Genomic DNA, 17,907 nt, shown 5'->3' with positions numbered 1-17,907 from the left:
TCCTAGCTAATTTCTAGACGTGTTCCAAATCTCAAAACCTAGCTTAAACAAACTTTGTAAGCTTTTACACCAGGTTTTACTTACCTTCATTCTCGTGTTCCTCGTCGAACTCGCCTTCCAACTCGATTTTGGTTTGAGATTCCGCCTCTTCGTGTTCCGATCTAAAATTTTACAAGGTCAGTAACTTTATCCGCTTACTAATCGACGTAGAAACCTTTCAGAGTAGTGCCCATCTTCACTCTCTTCCTCTTCTATGCTATGCTCTTCTTCTTCGCCCTCTTCCTCCTCTTCCTCCTGAACTGGCGTCGGGCTTTTCGATTTCTTTTCTTCTTCCTCCTCCTTCTCGATTGCTGTTAGAGATTCTGCATCTGCCAAGTTGTCTACGGCGATAGCCAAGAACACATTTAGTAGAATGTCTGCGAAATGTTAAGGAAACTCGACTAATTGCTGAAATAGATTGTTTTAAATCATGAAAGGATACAGTTACCACAAATAAACAAGATTATAAAATATATGCACGATAAAACGCCAAATGATTCAACGCCGCCATAAGCCGCTATACCTTCATACATAACCACGTTCCAATCTTCACCAGTCAGTATCTGAAAAATGCGAGTTTATAATACATTTATTTTTTTGGACCTAGATTATTACCTGAAACACTGTGAGTAAACTCTGCCAAAAACTATCAAAATTATATCTAGTTTTCTCTTCCGTATCCTTATTAAATCTTCCACCAAAAACCTGCATTCCAAGGAGTGCAAAAATAACAATGAACAAGAAAAGTAGAAGCAACAGTGACGCGATTGATTGGATAGAATTTAACAACGAGGCAACCAAATTCGATAGTGATCGCCAATATCTAAAAAAAATATATAACTCGGTAAAAATAAATACATCGAACTCTAACACCCTTACTTTGTAACCTTAAATACTCTTAGCAACCTAACGCAACGTAACACAGATATTCCCAAAGGAGGCATCACATGTGTGTTTGTTAAAACCATCTCCGTTATACTTCCAATAACAACAAAACAATCGAATCTGTTAAACAACGATACGAAGTAACCCTTGAAATGAACAGTGTTAGGCAATAAAGAGCGAGCGGTACTAATACTTACTTGAAACCCTAAACTATACATCTTTAACAACATTTCCATGGTAAATAGTGCAATAAAAAACATATTTGTATATTCTGAAATAAAGAAAAGACAGTTATTGTTTACTGAACGTAATAAATGGTCTAATTTCTTTTGACATATTGCTGATGACCAGAGATCTTCAATTGACATTGAATGTTCCAATATTCCTGAGGGAATTGAATCAAGATCAGCAGTATGTTAAGAAAGAGTATTAATTAATTCCTTTTGAAATATTGCTAACCATCGGAAGTCTTTGGATACTGTTCCAAATGATCTCAAGTTGTCCAATACTTCAGAAGGAATTGAATCAAGATCATCAAAATATTAAGACAAGCTAAATCAAGTATTTAAGTCTAATGATTGAAGGCCTTTGGCCTTTTTGAATTAAATCAAGTATAAAGTAAATTCTTTTGACATTTTGCTGCTGATCAGAAGTCTTTGGATACCGTTCCAATAGACCAGAAGTACTCTAGTGTTTCTGGAGTGGAATCAAGACCAGCAAAATGTTAATAGAGACTGAACCAAGTATCCCATTGGTGTTCTTTCGGTTACCTTGAAAATTATCCAACCACGGTGGCTGCTGGTAATGTTCCGTAGCCAGAACCCCAGTGTTTAGAAATACCAAAATAATAATGAGCCAATAAAACGTCTGAGACTTCACAGCTTTCCGGCAAGCTCGTCGCATCCTGCGATTGACCCTCTCAAAGTCTTTCCTCCTCTTCTTGAACCACGATTCCTGTTGGACTTCCTCTTCACCGAGCTGATCAGTAGAGTCCATTTCGTTCTGGGCGACGTTCCGCGTGTCCTGGTTTTGTTGGTCTTCACCTTCAGGTTCGATGTCTTCGGCCTGAGTGATCCAGTCCAGGTAACCCCTCAGGTCTTCCTCCAGCTGTTGCTTCTCCCTAAGCTTGTGGAAATCGCCTCTGGCTTTCGCCTTTTCTCTTTCCTTTGAAAACTCACTGGAATTTACGATTAGTTAAATACGGAACAAGTAAGAGTTACCCGGCAACTTACCCACTCAAGACACCGAGAATTAGGTTCATAACGAAAAATGCACCCAAGATAACCATAGAAACGAAATACAGCCATGGATATGCCCTTCCCGTGGCGTCTTGTACCTGGAAACATTATCCAATCAGTTGGCTGGAAAAGTTGAATATGTTTCTTACATTGTACAGCACGTCTGTCCAGCCTTCAAGAGTAATACACTGGAATACGGTTAACATCGATAACCCAAAATTATCAAAATTTGTAATACCATCGTTTGGTCCTTTCCAGTCTCCCGTGCAATTCCATTCAGCTCCCAAAGTGGAGCAGTTAAAACCGCCTTCTCCGCACGGGTGGGGGTTATCCATAAGTTCACCTACAACGCAAGAGACATGAAGGACATCGGCTAGGTTTACAAGACCTTCCGCCTACCCTGGTTTTTACAAGTACAATGCATTTTTCCTGAGAATACCTCTAGTCCAATAATAGCATAAATAATAATAACAAACAGTACTAAAAGAGCAATATGCAGTAAAGGCACCATGGCACGGAGAATTGAGTTTAAAACAACTTGTAAACCTGAAAAACGAAATCACTGTAAGAAGGGTCCGGCCAACGAGCCGCGTCACTTACTGGGCACTCCCGAAACAAGCCTTAAAGGTCGAAGAACTCTGAAAGCTCGGAGAGCTTTGACGTCGAAACTATCTTTTGTAAGGTTCGCTAGTACCGAACTTATTGTTCTGCAAGAATACACTCATCAGCATAAAATGCAAAATATATGTTTGTTAAAGGACCTTGCGTTTCCCGTGCAGTAAAATTGGGACAAATTTAAATAGACACGTTTTATATTTTTGTGACAAAGCGCTCGAAGAACATTAGTAATTCAAGCGCCGGGTGGGATTTACATGGCATTTGCATTAAATGTATCAGCTTGTGCTATATACGGATGCAGGTATTTGCCTACACAATTTAAATACGTCTTCATCATTATGTCTCCTATGTAAAACGCGAAGAAAGATACATAAATAGTATCTCAGTATACGTAAAACTCAAGTCTGTACTTCTTAAAAATTGTATATAGGACCTATAAGATATTCAGATATTCCTCAGGGCACACATTTTGGACTGATACCCTTTTCTTCATAGATTAATGATATTTAAACTTTACATGTCGTGTATTTTTAAATTAATTTTCAGATTGTCGTAGTTCCAGCAGCGAAAAGGGTAAGTGAATGCTTTTCTTCTTAATTCGTTTATGCAAAGTCCGTTAAAAGTTCGCAATATATGAGACACATTCTTAATAATTGTATTTTTACTACAGGGTGTAAGAAGTTTGACTGCCATTACTTCAGCATGAGATAGAGTAATCATAAATGAAAAAGTTGTATATTACAGGGGCGTAAGATAAACAGTTTTCAAAATACAGCGAGTATTAATATTGGGGAGTTTCATCACAACGCGGCAACAGCGCTTACCTAACGCTACGCAGCTGGTGCATACCACGTGTGCACGCGGCAGACTTGTCCTACGGAAAAAATGTAAACAACAATTATTGTGAAACGTTTAGTAAATTTCAAGGCAATTGTTTTCGTTTTTAAATAAATAAAATGAAATGTATCGATTTTGTAGTAGAACCCATGTCATACAAGGTTTTTTTGTTTATTTTACTGTACTCAATAGTCTGTTAAAATTAAGGCAGTTAAACTTCTAACACCCTGTATAATGTAATGGAGTAAGTTAAAACTAGGTTTTTGTAATAATTTCCATTTTCCACTCTTTTTGATACAAAGGGAATATTGCGGCAGTCAAGGGATAAACGGCAGAAATTCCGCAGTGAGAAAAATCCGTATATTTGTTTAATTATTTCAAAGTCTCACGTTTTACCCTCTGGATACTGCACTATTAGTATTCATACCGCGCTATATAATATTTCCTAGATGAATTTTGTGGCGTACTAATTACGAGAATTGTAAATGTCGTATCTATTCCCCTTTTTAAAACGGCTTTGTTTGTAATGAGGTAGGACTTATTTTATAGTTCAAGCTTTGGGGGATGTATTTTTAGTTTAAATATCAACGTTGTACATTCAAAGTTTGCTATTTTTAAATTAAAAAGTAGCAATGACTTGAGTTTCAAAGTCTGTTCAATTTTGCATTCATTTCATAATAATATGTTTTAACTTCAATTTTATACGCGTATACGACTAATAGCAATTTTTAACTATGTTTCGAATCGTATTTTTCTTCAAAAATGACTTGTGTATTTAAAATATAGTTCCTGCGCGTGTAATATAACAACTGCATGAAAACTGAAGATTTCGTTTCAGTTACTCGTGAAAAAAGGTCGTATTTAATAATTTATTTTTGTCTATTCCTTGCGCATCCGCCAAAAATTCAAATGCCGCACAAGGACTAAATATAAAATTTTCTTGTGCTTTTGATTTTATCCGTAGAGGTAAGATAATTTTTAATCGTCTGTGGTGAACTTTTTTTTTTCATTTCATATCCTCGAACACAGCTCGGCCTGCATTTGCTGATTATTTTCTTCATGTTCACAATCTTTTTATGTTTCCGCTACATTTGCGTTTTCGTTAATTTTTTGCTCCACTGGTTCTTAGACTCGAATGACCCGAAGGGTATATCGATGTAATAACACCGGGGGGATTTTTTTTATTGCATAGACGCCGCAGTAAAAATTACTAGCGACAAATTCTAAAAACAACGTACGGAATGAAGGTGATCTATTTTTGGATGCCCATCACAAGTTAAAAACGACCGTATCGATCATTCCTGAAAGGGTTTTGTTTATTAAACCGCATTGTCCACTTAGTACTTGATTTTTTTCGAACATATACGAAATTTACGAAAACATAATCCGATTTCGTTACCATGTTCCATAAATATTTTGAAAACGGCCATTACAGCTCCGCGTACCGGCGTAAAAAACCGGATCGTATACAACGCATATTTGGAATTACTTTGTAGATAAATGATATAAAATATTAATAGATCCCTAACGATCGTTCAGACAGGAGCGTTTAGTCAAGTTCAATAACACAGCACGACCTGATAATTATTTTTAGAAATGGGTTGGTAAGTTTGCTTGAAATGTATTGAGTTCGACTGTAAGTGAAAATGGACATCTAGCGGAACAATCAGGAAAAATCTATTAATCTCGAACGTCAACATATTAACGAAAAATTCCCACTTACAATGGGATAAACCATTGTGCGTAAATTTCGCTGATGTTCCCAAATCATATCATTCAAATTAAACCAAATTTATTCAATTTGACATTTTCACCGATGTTTCCAAATCTTATCATTTAAACAGGACTTTTGCCGCAGTCAGATTTCCTAATCAGCTTTTTGTTACTTGTTATTCGAGATGTATATTCTATTTCTATTTTAAGACGCAATTTAATTGCTATTAGTTTCAAGTAATACGATTACATGCAGGGCACTCTAAAGAGTATTTTCCAAGTTGACATCGCTCCCAGGGAATTGTTTTAAAGGAATTTATGCCCCAAGGAAATAATTCGTACTAAGGGCTTATAAAACGTATCATTTTTCTTAATGAAGTTGAGTTACGGTTGGTATCCAGTTTTGTCTATTCGAAGAGAGATAAAAGTTTGCGAGGTGTGGGCAATTATAATATAAATTGATAACTTTTTCGCGCTCGGTTAAAAACGGTTTGCGAGGAGAATTGAAACGGGAAACCAATTTTATTTTTATGAAACGGGCAACCGAGGGTTCGTACGTAGGTGGGAGAAGGATCATTAAAGCCCCTAGAAGGCTCTTACTTCAAATATACTAAAAGGATAGCGGGTATGTGGACGAAGTAATATTTCCTGGTTTAACTTACTTAAGCACGAACGACCCCAGGGCTCTTTATTTGGACGTTATTTCTATTTCTGGATTGAAATCGTGTTAGTGCTCCTTTTGTCAATCTAATGAATCTGTTTCAAACTTTAATTGGAAAATGATGTGATAATAATTATCGTTCTGTTTACTAGTAAAAGTATATTTTACATAATCGAAATGCATGCTGTGGGCATCGAGATTTTAACACGACATAAACGTAAGGAATAAATTGTGACCTATTTTTACTGCACGGTGTATGGCAAAGGTAAATATTTACAGGAACACTTACCCTATAACTACGATTGTAAAATCCAATAAGTTCCAACCATTTCGGAGATATGCTCCCGGATGCATTAAAAACCCATACGCAATTATCTTCATTATACATTCGACTGTGAAAATTACTAAAAATATATATTCAATCTTTTCCTGTAAAAAAAACATACCATTTACGGTCAATCATTCCTAAATGTTTCATTTAGCTAAAAATAATCACATTGCTAGTTAAAGACCGACTTTCATTTACAGATAGTGCACAGGACTGTGTAAGAACCGTATCGCCTTTAATTGTATCATTACTTACTCTGTTTATTAGAAACGGCGAATTTCTGCTCAAATAAATAAAATTAAGGCTGTGCTAGAACCGTACTTCGCTGCACAGGCTGTGCCAGGACCGTATTGTGTTTAAATGCTACCGAATCTTACGTTCCTTCAATGCAGTAGCGGATATTATTTACCTTATTCATAAAATCGAATAATAATTGCTCTACTGCGGTAGAACCGAGCCGCCTTGTACAGACTGTGCCGGAACCGTATTAACCTGTTCAGTTATATCTTCAGCTACTCTATGGGAAACCGTGAATTTCTGCTCAAATAGGCAAAATTAATTACTGTGTAAAGACTGTGCCACAACCGTATCGTGCCATTTAATACTGCTGAGTACAGGCTGTGCTAGAACCGCACTACTTTGCACAGACTGGGCTAAAATTATTATTGAAAAATATCTCGCGCAGTGACCGTATTGTTTTTACTTTCACCTATTTATTAGAGGCCGTGGATTATTTAAAAGTCAAAAAGGCTGTGTTAGAACCGTATCGCGTTGCACAGATTGTGCCGGAACCGTATTAACCTGTTCAGTTGTATCTTCAGTTATTTTATGGGAAATCGTGAATTTCTGCTCAAATAGGCAAAATTAATTACTGTGCAAAGACTGTGCCACAACCGTATCGTGCCATTTAAATACTGCTGAGTACAGGCTGTGCTAGAACCGCACTGCTTTGCACTGACTGGGCTAAAACTATTACTGAAAGATATCTCGCGCAGAGACCGTATTGTTTTTACTTTTACCTATTTATTAGAGCCGTGGATTATTTAAAAGTCAAAAAGGCTGTGCTAGAACCGTACCGCGTTGCACATGCTGTGCCGGAACCGTGTTGCGGTGTTCAAGCGTTACGGAATCCCGCGGATAGCATTCATCATCTTATTCATAAAAGGCGAATAAGAACTGGAAAGGGTAGTAAAAATATGCCGTTTCATCTTTTACATCCTACGCGGTTCATTTCCTTTTGTAACGAGCTCGCGACGCGCTTTTATTACGTATAACTCGATTTTCTCAAAACCTTTAGATTTGGTCGCGAGAAAGTTCGATGTCGAGTCGAGAAAGCTCCTGATTTTTCAGTTACTTACCAAATATGCGTTTGTTGTATTCGAATCGCTATTGGGGAAAGGTGTGTAAACAGCTAAGGCAACACAGTTCGCGAAGATCGTTAACAAAATCAACCATTCAAATGGTCTGTGCTCTAGTTAAGGAAAATCGTAAATGTCACGTACAAGAAGCATTTCAGGGGTATATAATCACGTGACAGTTTTTTTTATCACCAACAGACGGGACTAGTAAAATTGAAAAGCAATTGTTCCGTTAAACCTCTTAAATAAAATCAGTAACACTATTAGTTAAATCTATATTTAAAACATTTATTTGAAATTAGTAGAAATAAACGAGTGTTTTTCTTCTTAAAATAAATAATTTAAAATGTTTCAGAGGCGTCAGTAAACCTTCAACTGAAACGAATTGAAGGTGTGCGTAACATTATTGAAAGATAGTTAATTTTTTTAGCTAAAGCACAAAAACAAATCTCAGAGCAGTTTTAATATCAGAGTAGCACCCCGCCAATAGACTTTGCGCTTCAGGAGGCGAATATAGCGCATATTTGCACGTCATGAAAATCGAATAGCCCGAATGATCTCTCAAGCGTAGAAATGACCCAATTTAACATATACAAGGAGTGGAGAACGAAAATTGTTCATCGATTCGTTTGTAAAATTTTAAAAACGATGCCACTTCTTTAGTGTCATTAATTTATCAATCTTCAGAGCGTTCTAAATTTCATTCTATGCGGTCGAGCTTGCAAGATTATGGCTGGTGGCTTTAAATGTGCGTTGAGGAAAACAGATGCGGCTGCGAACGGCACTCGTTTCGTATTTCTCGGTTTCCGAAACGAAAATTTTTATGCGTGTACAAATAAATAAGTTTTGATCATAACCGAGGTGAAATTATTTTTAACTCTTAATTGGCTATTAAGAGTACTAATATATCTAATTTTAAACAGGAAAATCACTCCCACTTTGATCTGTACAATTATCGCCGTTTCATTCATAAAATTGTAATTCATAAAATTGTATGTAAACACTAACCCAACTATTCGTTTAGATTACGGGCTGTTATCCGAGCTGTAAAAATGAAACCAAAACGCAGGATTCCTTTTTTTATTTTATCACTATAATAAAATGGCCAAAACCGTCAGATAAACGGCTTACTGAGATGTTGACAATATACACTGAACGACAGATTTATTTGCGGGGTATTATTTTTATTAACTTTATTTACATAGTATTATGTTACAACTATTTGTAACGAGCAAGTACTACGTCCCGTTAAATATTAAATTAGATCTAAGAGGTTAATTATAGTTTCTAACGTAAATATCAAACACCTGTGGTGTTAATAAAACAGGATCTCAACTTGTTAATCACACTCGAGAAAAACTGCAGAGACGTTTTGAACATTAACTAAGTTCTGACTGTTATGAGACAAATATTAGATTAAGCAAAAGTTTCCTACGCGACGAAGTAATTACTTATCCTCGTCGCTATGAAACCTCATACATCCATCCCGAATAGCTACATTTTCGTAGACCCCGAACAAACGTTAATTCTCGGATCAAACTCTAAGCGTATATCAATTTTTCAGCTGGCAATCGTGTCGGTTGCGATCGATTTTATATTCCAGCCTCGGCAAATACCGAACACGCCAATAATTATGTTCTACCTTTGGTAAGCTCTTGTTACCTCGGATATTTGTCATTATATCTTTCTGTTTTCGTATTTTTCTCATATTCCCGTATAAAATCGAATCACCGCGTCAGAGCCGAATAAACTTTACAGCTTGTCAGTGGCGGGCAACAAATTGCCCGATTGAACGTTAAAATAACGTTGAAAATATATCGTTTTTACATTGTCAAATCAGTTGTTACAATTATATTTTCAAATATAACGTTAAATAAAAGCCCAGAGACAAGTCTGAATAAACGTTATACTTTCCGTCATAATTATAACCTTAAATATAACGTTATCGAAACAACTCTAAACAAACGTTATATTTTCCGTTAAAAATTGTGATTGTTTGGAAGCTAGACAAATAATAATTATTATCCAATCAGTTGTTATAATTATATTTTTAAATATAACGTAAATCAGGAAGCAAAGACATCTCTAAATAAACGTTATACTTCCCGTTAAAAATGACGTTATTTAACTAGACAAACAATTATCCATTCAATTTTTATAATTGTAAATTTAAATATAACGTTAAATTAAGGAACCAAAGACAACTCTAAATAAACGTTATACTTTCCGTTAAAGATGGCGTTCTTTAGCCAGACAAACAATTTTCCAATTAGTTATAATTTTAAATATAACGTTAAATAAGGAAGGAACCAGAGACAACTCTAAATAAACGTTATACTTTCCATTCAGTTATAATTATAATTTTAAATAATACGTAAATGAGGAAACAAAAACATCTCTAAATAAACGTTATACTTCCCGTTAAAAATAACGTTCTTTAAACCAGACCAACAATTATACATTCAGTTTTTATAATTATAACTTTAAATACAACGTTAAATAAGGAACCAAAGATAACTCTCAATAAACGTTATACTTTCCATTAAAGATGACGTTCTTTAGCCAGACAAACAATGTTCCAATCAGTTATAATTTTAAATATAACGTTAAATAAGGAAGGAACCAGAGACAACTCTAAATAAACGTTAATTTCCCAAACAGTTATAAATATAATTTTAAGTAATACGTAAGGAAGGAAAGACGTCTCTACATAAACGTTTTACTTCCCGTTAAAAATGACGTTCTTTAACCAGACAAACAATATACCTTCAGTTTTTATAATTAGAACGTTAAATACAACGTTAAATAAGGAACCAAAGGTAATTCAATAAACGTTATATTTTCCTTTAAATGTGGCGTTCTTTAGCCAGACAAACAATTTACCAATCAGTTATAATTTTTAATATAACGTTAACTAATGAAGGAACCAGAGGCAACTCTAAATAAACGTTATATTTTACGTTAAAAATTACGTTCTTTAGCCGAACAAAAAAACGTACATTTTAAACGTTACTTTCACTTAAAAACGTAAAATGTTGGTGTTGTTAAAAGTTCAAACGTGACGTTACAATGTACTGGTTAAGGTTAAGCTACCAAAAAACGTTATTTTAACGCTCGTGGGTGGTAGAAGAGCTGTCACGTGATTGTTGTACCAACAACGCTGAAGCCGTGTAAAAACGTCGAACTAAATTAACGGATTTTCTGAAAGGATACTTCCACTCAACGACATCTATACATAGTTTCCTGATGGGGTTCTTAAGGTAGAGACAAAAGAGGGCGCGCTGCGGCCGGTCGGGTGGCGCCTTTCCAGGACGGCGTGCCGGCCTTTTGGGGACCGTTGGCGTTCGAGCGCCGGCCTGTTGTCCCGGACTCGAAACACCCGCCCCCACTGTACTCATCGCGGTGGCTGTTGCACTAATGGGGCCTTTCCATGCACACCCTGAGTATGACGCCGGTTGAACGGACCACAAACGGTTATTGGCGGACTCGCGAAGTTCATACTGCAGCCCTGCAACAAAGAAACATGTCAGATATTCGCATAACCCAAATGTGACAATCCGGAAAACAACGAAAAAATTGGAAAAAAACTCACTTTTCCAGTTCTTCCGAAGCAAAAAAGTGGGAAAATAAGCAAAATTTAAGAATTCATTGGAAAAAGAAGTTAGTTAATAAAATAAACTTTTTTCAAACATGTCAAAAATTGAGTATTATTGAGTATTTTTTTGTCTTTTTTTATTTTACTTTATTAATGAAATTATTTTTCCAGTGGCGGGCGGATCAACTTATCAATTATTCTCTTTAAAAGTTATTTTTTATTTAATAATATATTATTTGCATTATCAAACATACTTAGTGGCTAGAACCCTTATATTCTACGAATTTAAATTTTCTCCTTTGTTTCCAATCTTTCTAGAGAAAAAACGGTTTTTTTCCTACCACCAGTTTTCCGGAAATGTTCAACCTCTAATGCGTATAAACCGGCAGACACTCTGTATATAACAAAATACTTACATTCTGATTACATTAAATTATATTTTCCAATGCTTTAGAAGTCGCTCTGCTGCGTATGTGCTGTGATGAATCCTCTAATATGTTTATTGATTTTTTACTCTTTATATATGTCTTGGTTAATCGAGGGTGAATGTCAGCGTAAGAGAACGGTTCGCTTTCATCCGAATTTTATGGGTGCATTACGTTATAGCCATTAATAATTTTCTTCATGTCAAATGTCTCATTGATTTCTATACGAATGTCATTACGTCGAACATTAAAAAGTACACAGTTGCTAGCGTGTGAAATAACGCAACGTTCTAAATAATAAAAATCGCGAGCAAGCCAACTCATATATTCAAATGCGATCGAGCGGGTTCTATGTTGGCCGCCGTGTCTTTTAAACTGTAACGATTGATAGCCACTCAGATACAACTCCAATACGTGCCAATCCTTGTGGAAGTTGATATTTACATTTCGAGTTTTGACTATTCACTTAGAAATACTCTATCGCAACAACTTGTCTATTTATAGCCGACCTAGTATCTGGTTATGTAAGTCGCTCACATTTTACCTAACAAAATCCCCCTGCACTAGTTTGAGCAGAAAAACCTAATTTCGTTAAATGTCACTGCACAGCACAAAAAAATCCCGACAAAAGTGTTAATTAACTGACAAAGGAGACTTTTCCATTATAGAAGGCATCTTTTTCCATATAATCCACATAAAACTTTTTATCCGCCATCGTCCCGTTTAATTTAATCCCTTTTTAAATACGCCAGAAGTGTAAATAGTAGCCTGTAAAAAGACCGAAGCCAGTTCCCTCTTGGAGAATTCCTAATATTTAAACAGACACGTTCACACTTTGTATACTCGTACTATCATTTAGCCCCATTGCTCTGGAGCTGATTTCCACGCAGTGACTGTGCTCAAACCGTTCTGGTTATATTATAAGTTTTTAAACTTTAAAGTAAACGATTTTAGGTTGCTTTTTACTTATTTTCCTTTTCACTGTACTGTGTTAAGGCCGTATCAGTTATATTATCATGATTTAATTGCTAAAAACTAACGTTTTTAACTCGGTTTTTATTTTCAAACCAATCATTCAAAGTGTGATAGTAGAGCACAGTGACTGTGTTCAGACCGTCATGTTCACTGTGTTCAAGCTGTTAGGGATAATATTTCAAATCAAATAGTTTTGGAATTATTTTTTTTTAACCGATTTTCACTTAATTATACTGTGTAGACACTGTGTTCAGGCCGTACGAGTTATATTATAATGTATGCTGTAAATAAATTTATGAAATTTAGTTTAGAATTAACAATATCCTTTTTGCACAATCATAATTACTGTGTCCAGACCGTCCTGCAGCCTGTGCTCAGACCGCTCTGGTTATATTACATGTATTAAATACATTACAAATCGATTTAAAACATACATCGCAGTTGCAGATTAAGTTGCTTAGTTTTAATTTTACAATAAACAAGCTGATTTTTTTAGCTGATTTTCCTTTAATGATACTGTGTAGGGACTGTGTTCAGACCGTATGAGTTATGTTAAAATCCTCGTTGCATATAATTTAATGAATTTTGTTTTAAAATTAGCAATGTTCGTTTAATTCTCGTTTTAATCATTGGAAATTTGGCAACTCGCAAAATTTCTGTGTTCAAACTGTGCTAAGACCGTTCTGGTTATACAAGTATTAAATACGTTACAAATCGATTTAAAACGTACGTTGTAGTTACATACTTAGATTTAGTTTTAAAATAAACTGGGTTCCACTTATTAGGCGTCGTAAAACTGTGTTCAGGCCGTATTAGTTGTATTATTATACGCGCCGGAAACGATTTATTGAATTTTGGTTCGGAACTAACAGTTTTATTTTGATTTAAGGATTTTAAATTGTGGAAGCGATCTCAGCACAGTGTGTACGCAGTCATAGCACAGTGTTTGCAAACAACTGTTACATTTCAATTAAAATTTCGTTCAAATACATATGAATATTTAAAAGAGCGTACTTCACACGCTCCCTGTGTAGTGTAATTTTACTTATAAATTATTTATTTATCATCTGGTCATTAATTTTATGGACTCTACTGGCTGTCGAAGACATCGATTTTTTTTTGTGGGAGTAGGCGTTTGTAATATAAGATTCTGTTGTTCGCAAACATAACTACTTTGAGGGTTGGAAAACGGATTATTCTTATTAGATATTACTGGCAAATATTTGCATTTGTCTCTGTTTATTCGTGCGATTATACAAGGAAAATATATTAAGAATATTAATATCCCAAGCATGAGGTTATCTAAAAAAGAATCTTGTTTATTAATATACGATTGTGCAAGCAATGAAGAAAACGTTGTGTAAATAGAATGAAAACGTGCCGTAAATGTGCTTTGTTCGCCCGCGATTTTGTCTAATTGGTGAAGCTAAAAGCGTAATAAGTTTTAAAATTTAATCCCCCAACTTCGGTCGAACAAGTTAATCCGGAATTGTTCGGGAGATATTCAGTTTTAACGAAATTCCCGTTTGTTCGTAGTAGATTATTTCCAAATTCATCACGGAGTTAAACCGCATAAAAAAAATTGTCAAAAAGGCAGTTGATCCTTTATAGGACGACTTGCAACGTTGCAAATCCTTGGTACGGTAGCGTTGTGGGTTGGTAAACAAAATCTTAAAATAAAATTGGAAATTGTTCTCGGACACTTGGCAGGTGCCAGAAAACAAAAATTGGGCAATTAGAACGCTTATAATTTTATCTGCACACAATCGAACTTTTACTTTTACCGTGAAAAAAGGGCAGTACAGTTTTATAAACAAAACAGTACATTAAGTTTCACTCCTCGAAGGCGTGTATTTTCAGACGAAAATATAAAAATTTAATATAATCTCAATGCCCGGGTGATTAGAGCAACGAAGTTAATACTCCGACATCGCCAGTGGATTGAGAAAGAACTGTATTATTCATACGGAAAGTTGAGACAAACTCAAACAAAAACTTTATTCAGATTATACACCAAACAAACTTCGAAGAAGTTCGAACTTTATTTACTGTGGTTTCTAGAAAAACAGTTTCGTCTATACAAGGGAAATTCATAGCACGCAAAGTAGCTGCCAGTCCCACAAAGAAAAAAAACCTCCTTAAGGACAACGCATGCCTTGAAACGCAATATTTTAGTAAGCGGTGCATTTTTATTTTGATTGATGCGATGTTTTAACGACGTTCCACTGCAATCACTCATTTGAGGCTGGATAGGAAATGCAGTTACCAAGCTTTTACGCAAGCATCCGCATCGCGATCGGTTTTTTTAACTGTCCCATGCAATTGTGTTTACACAACGTTTTCCATAACACAGCGTAGGAATAGTTGTATTCCATTAATCGAAACATGCGTAAAAAACCTTGCAGTTTCAATTTCCGCAGCGAAAAATCCGTTTATCGGTAAATATTGTCCCACAAGCGGCGGTTAATTAACCACAAATGAAAGCAATAGATCTAACGTACTGAGTAGCAAAGCGTAAAACGTGTTAAATGGTTCTACTCGCACCGTCGAAGTGTTAATAGATTATCGATTTGGCAAATAAACAATATCAAACCGACAATCGCAAATTTATCTTTCGAAAAAAAAAACAATGAGAGCTGATACTGATAACACGAATATAAAAATATCTATTTTCGCCTCATTTCAGTGTATATTTGGTGTTTACCTTCCCGTTCATTCATTATTACTTTAATGAGTTTTTTAAACGTAATTCCTTACATTTATTGATTAAAATCACAATTGGTCAAATTGTGGTTATCCAGTGACACGTCACTGGGGTCAACGACCCATTATTATTATCAAATTCATTTCCCTAACCTAATTTTGAAATAACTACTAATTGCATCGTAACAAATATACAACTTCCGTGTGGTTAAATAATTATTTTGTTCACATAATTAATTGTCCATCGACAATTGAAAGATCTATACAACATTATACATATTTCGATGAACATTTATGAATTACATCGTTAAATATAAGTTACCGTTAACCAATCAGTCAATGAATTAGAGAGCCAACAATTGTACATAATTTCATAACATATTTGTACGAATATTAACAATTTGTGAATCGGTAATTGCAGGGATAATTTAATTAAATTGGAAACTGTGGCGAATGAATCATTAATTATTTTCAAATAGGATCGCAATTTATTGACTTTTGAAACCCCCATCTGCTGGAACACATTCTCTGCGAACTTTATAATTACAACGACAACTGGTATTCGATGCATCAGGACCATGCACTAGCAAAATATAACACGCGCATGCAAAGGTACATTGCGACACCCTACCCTTCTATCGTCCCATATCTACGACACTGGTTGCGTGTGGAACTAATTTTGTAACGACTCCAACGCCTCCCATATCTTGCAAGATCTCCAAGGGAAAAAATTGGTCAGTTTAAGATTTAATCGCCCTGTATAACGTAAATATTTTGGTGGTTCTCGCTTGCTTATATACTACATATAATAAATAATAATAATAAATAATAATAGCTCAAGAAAATTAGTATATATATTTTTTAATTAGAGTAAATCTGACAAAACCAGTGTTTTCAGCGAGTTCAAAATCGTATATTTGGTTGCTTTTATAAAGGTTTAGGGCACTTTTATATTTTGGTAATTTTTATATAAATAAACTAGTATATATAATATAGTTCAAGAAGATTAGCATAAAATTGTTTTTTAGTTAGAGTAAATCTGACAAAACCAGCTTTTTCAGCGACTCCGAAAACGTATATTTGGCTGCTTTTATAAAGGTTTTGGGCACTTTCACATTTTGGTATTTTTTCCAACGGCATATACATAAACTATAATATAGAGTTTATGTATATTCCGTAGGAAAAATTACCTCAAGAAAATTAGCACATTTTTTTTTTATATAGTTAGAGTAAATCTGACAAAACCAGCATTTTCAGCGAGTTCAAAAACGTATATTTGGCTGCTTTTCTAAAGGTTTTGGGTACTTTTATATTTTGGTAATTTTTATATAATATAGCTCAAGAAAATTAGCTTATATTTTTTTTTTAGTTGGAGTAAATCTGACAAAACCAGCGATTTCAGCGAGTACGAAAATGTATATTTGGCTGCTTTTATAAAGGTTTTGGGCACTTTCATATTTTGGTAATTTTTCCTACGGAATATACATAAACTATAATATAGCTCAAGAAATTTGGCACACTTTTTTTTTAGTTAGGGTAAATCTGACAAAACCAGATTTTTCAGCGAGTTCAAAAACGTATATTTGGCTGCTTTTATAAAGGTTTTGGGCACTTTTATATTTTGGTAATTTTTATATAAATAAACCATATATAATATAGCTCAAGAAAATTAGCACAAATTTTTTTTTTTAGTTAGAGTAAATCTGACAAAACCAGCGTTTTCAGCGAGTTCAAAAACGTATATTTGGCTGCTTTTATAAAGGTTTTGGGCACTTTTATATTTTGCTAATTTTCATATAAATAAACTATATATAATATAGCTCAAGAAAATTAGCACAAATTTTTTTTTTAGTTAGAGTAAATCTGACAAAACCAGCGTTTTCAGCGAGTTCAAAATCGTATATTTGGCTGCTTTTATAAAGGTTTTGGGCACTTTTATATTTTGGTAATTTTTATATAAATAAATCATATATAATATAGCTCAAGAAAATTAGCTTAAATTTTTTTTTAGTTAGAGTAAATCTGACAAAACCAGCGATTTCAGCGAGTACGAAAATGTATATTTGGCTGCTTTTATAAAGGTTTTGGGCAGTTTCATATTTTGGTAATTTTTCCTACGGAATATACATAAACTATAATATAGCTCAAGAAGATTGGCACAAATTTTTTTTTTAGTTAGAGTAAATCTGACAAAACCAGCGTTTTCAGCGAGTTCGAAAACGTATATTTGGCTGCTTTTATAAAGGTTTTGGGCATTTTTATATTTTGGTAATTTTTATATAAATAAACCATATATAATATAGCTCAAGAAAATTAGCATAAATTTTTTTTTTAGTTAGAGTAAATCTGACAAAACCAGCGTTTTCAGCGAGTCCGAAAACGTATATTTGGCTGCTTTTATAAAGGTTTTGGGCACTTTTATATTTTGGTAATTTTTATATAAATAAACCATATATAATATAGCTCAAGAAAATTAGCACAAATTTTTTTTTAGTTAGAGTAAATCTGACAAAACCAGCGTTTTCAGCGAGT

General features: G+C 34.5%; 1 protein-coding gene across 1 annotated transcript in view; it reads right to left on the bottom strand.

Moving 5' to 3' along the window:
* The window catches only part of LOC108907478 (muscle calcium channel subunit alpha-1-like), a 68,643-nt gene that overhangs the window by 17,735 nt on the left and 33,001 nt on the right, over positions 1 to 17,907 (bottom strand). Inside the window, 14 exon segments of the mRNA XM_023454842.1 lie at positions 85 to 161; positions 215 to 416; positions 482 to 602; positions 655 to 862; positions 919 to 1,070; positions 1,122 to 1,195; positions 1,695 to 2,101; positions 2,157 to 2,260; positions 2,312 to 2,505; positions 2,562 to 2,708; positions 2,763 to 2,869; positions 6,281 to 6,420; positions 7,678 to 7,783; positions 10,891 to 11,185. Of these exon segments, the coding sequence (XP_023310610.1) occupies positions 85 to 161; positions 215 to 416; positions 482 to 602; positions 655 to 862; positions 919 to 1,070; positions 1,122 to 1,195; positions 1,695 to 2,101; positions 2,157 to 2,260; positions 2,312 to 2,505; positions 2,562 to 2,708; positions 2,763 to 2,869; positions 6,281 to 6,420; positions 7,678 to 7,783; positions 10,891 to 11,075 (2,224 nt within the window). The 5' untranslated portion in view covers positions 11,076 to 11,185.

This window comes from Anoplophora glabripennis, unplaced genomic scaffold, assembly GCF_000390285.2.
Source record: "Anoplophora glabripennis isolate ALB-LARVAE unplaced genomic scaffold, Agla_2.0 scaffold5, whole genome shotgun sequence".
NCBI classification, from domain to species: domain Eukaryota; kingdom Metazoa; phylum Arthropoda; class Insecta; order Coleoptera; family Cerambycidae; genus Anoplophora; species Anoplophora glabripennis.
The sequence above is the reverse complement of the archived record's forward strand: the minus strand, read 5'-3'. Positions and strand labels throughout refer to the sequence as shown.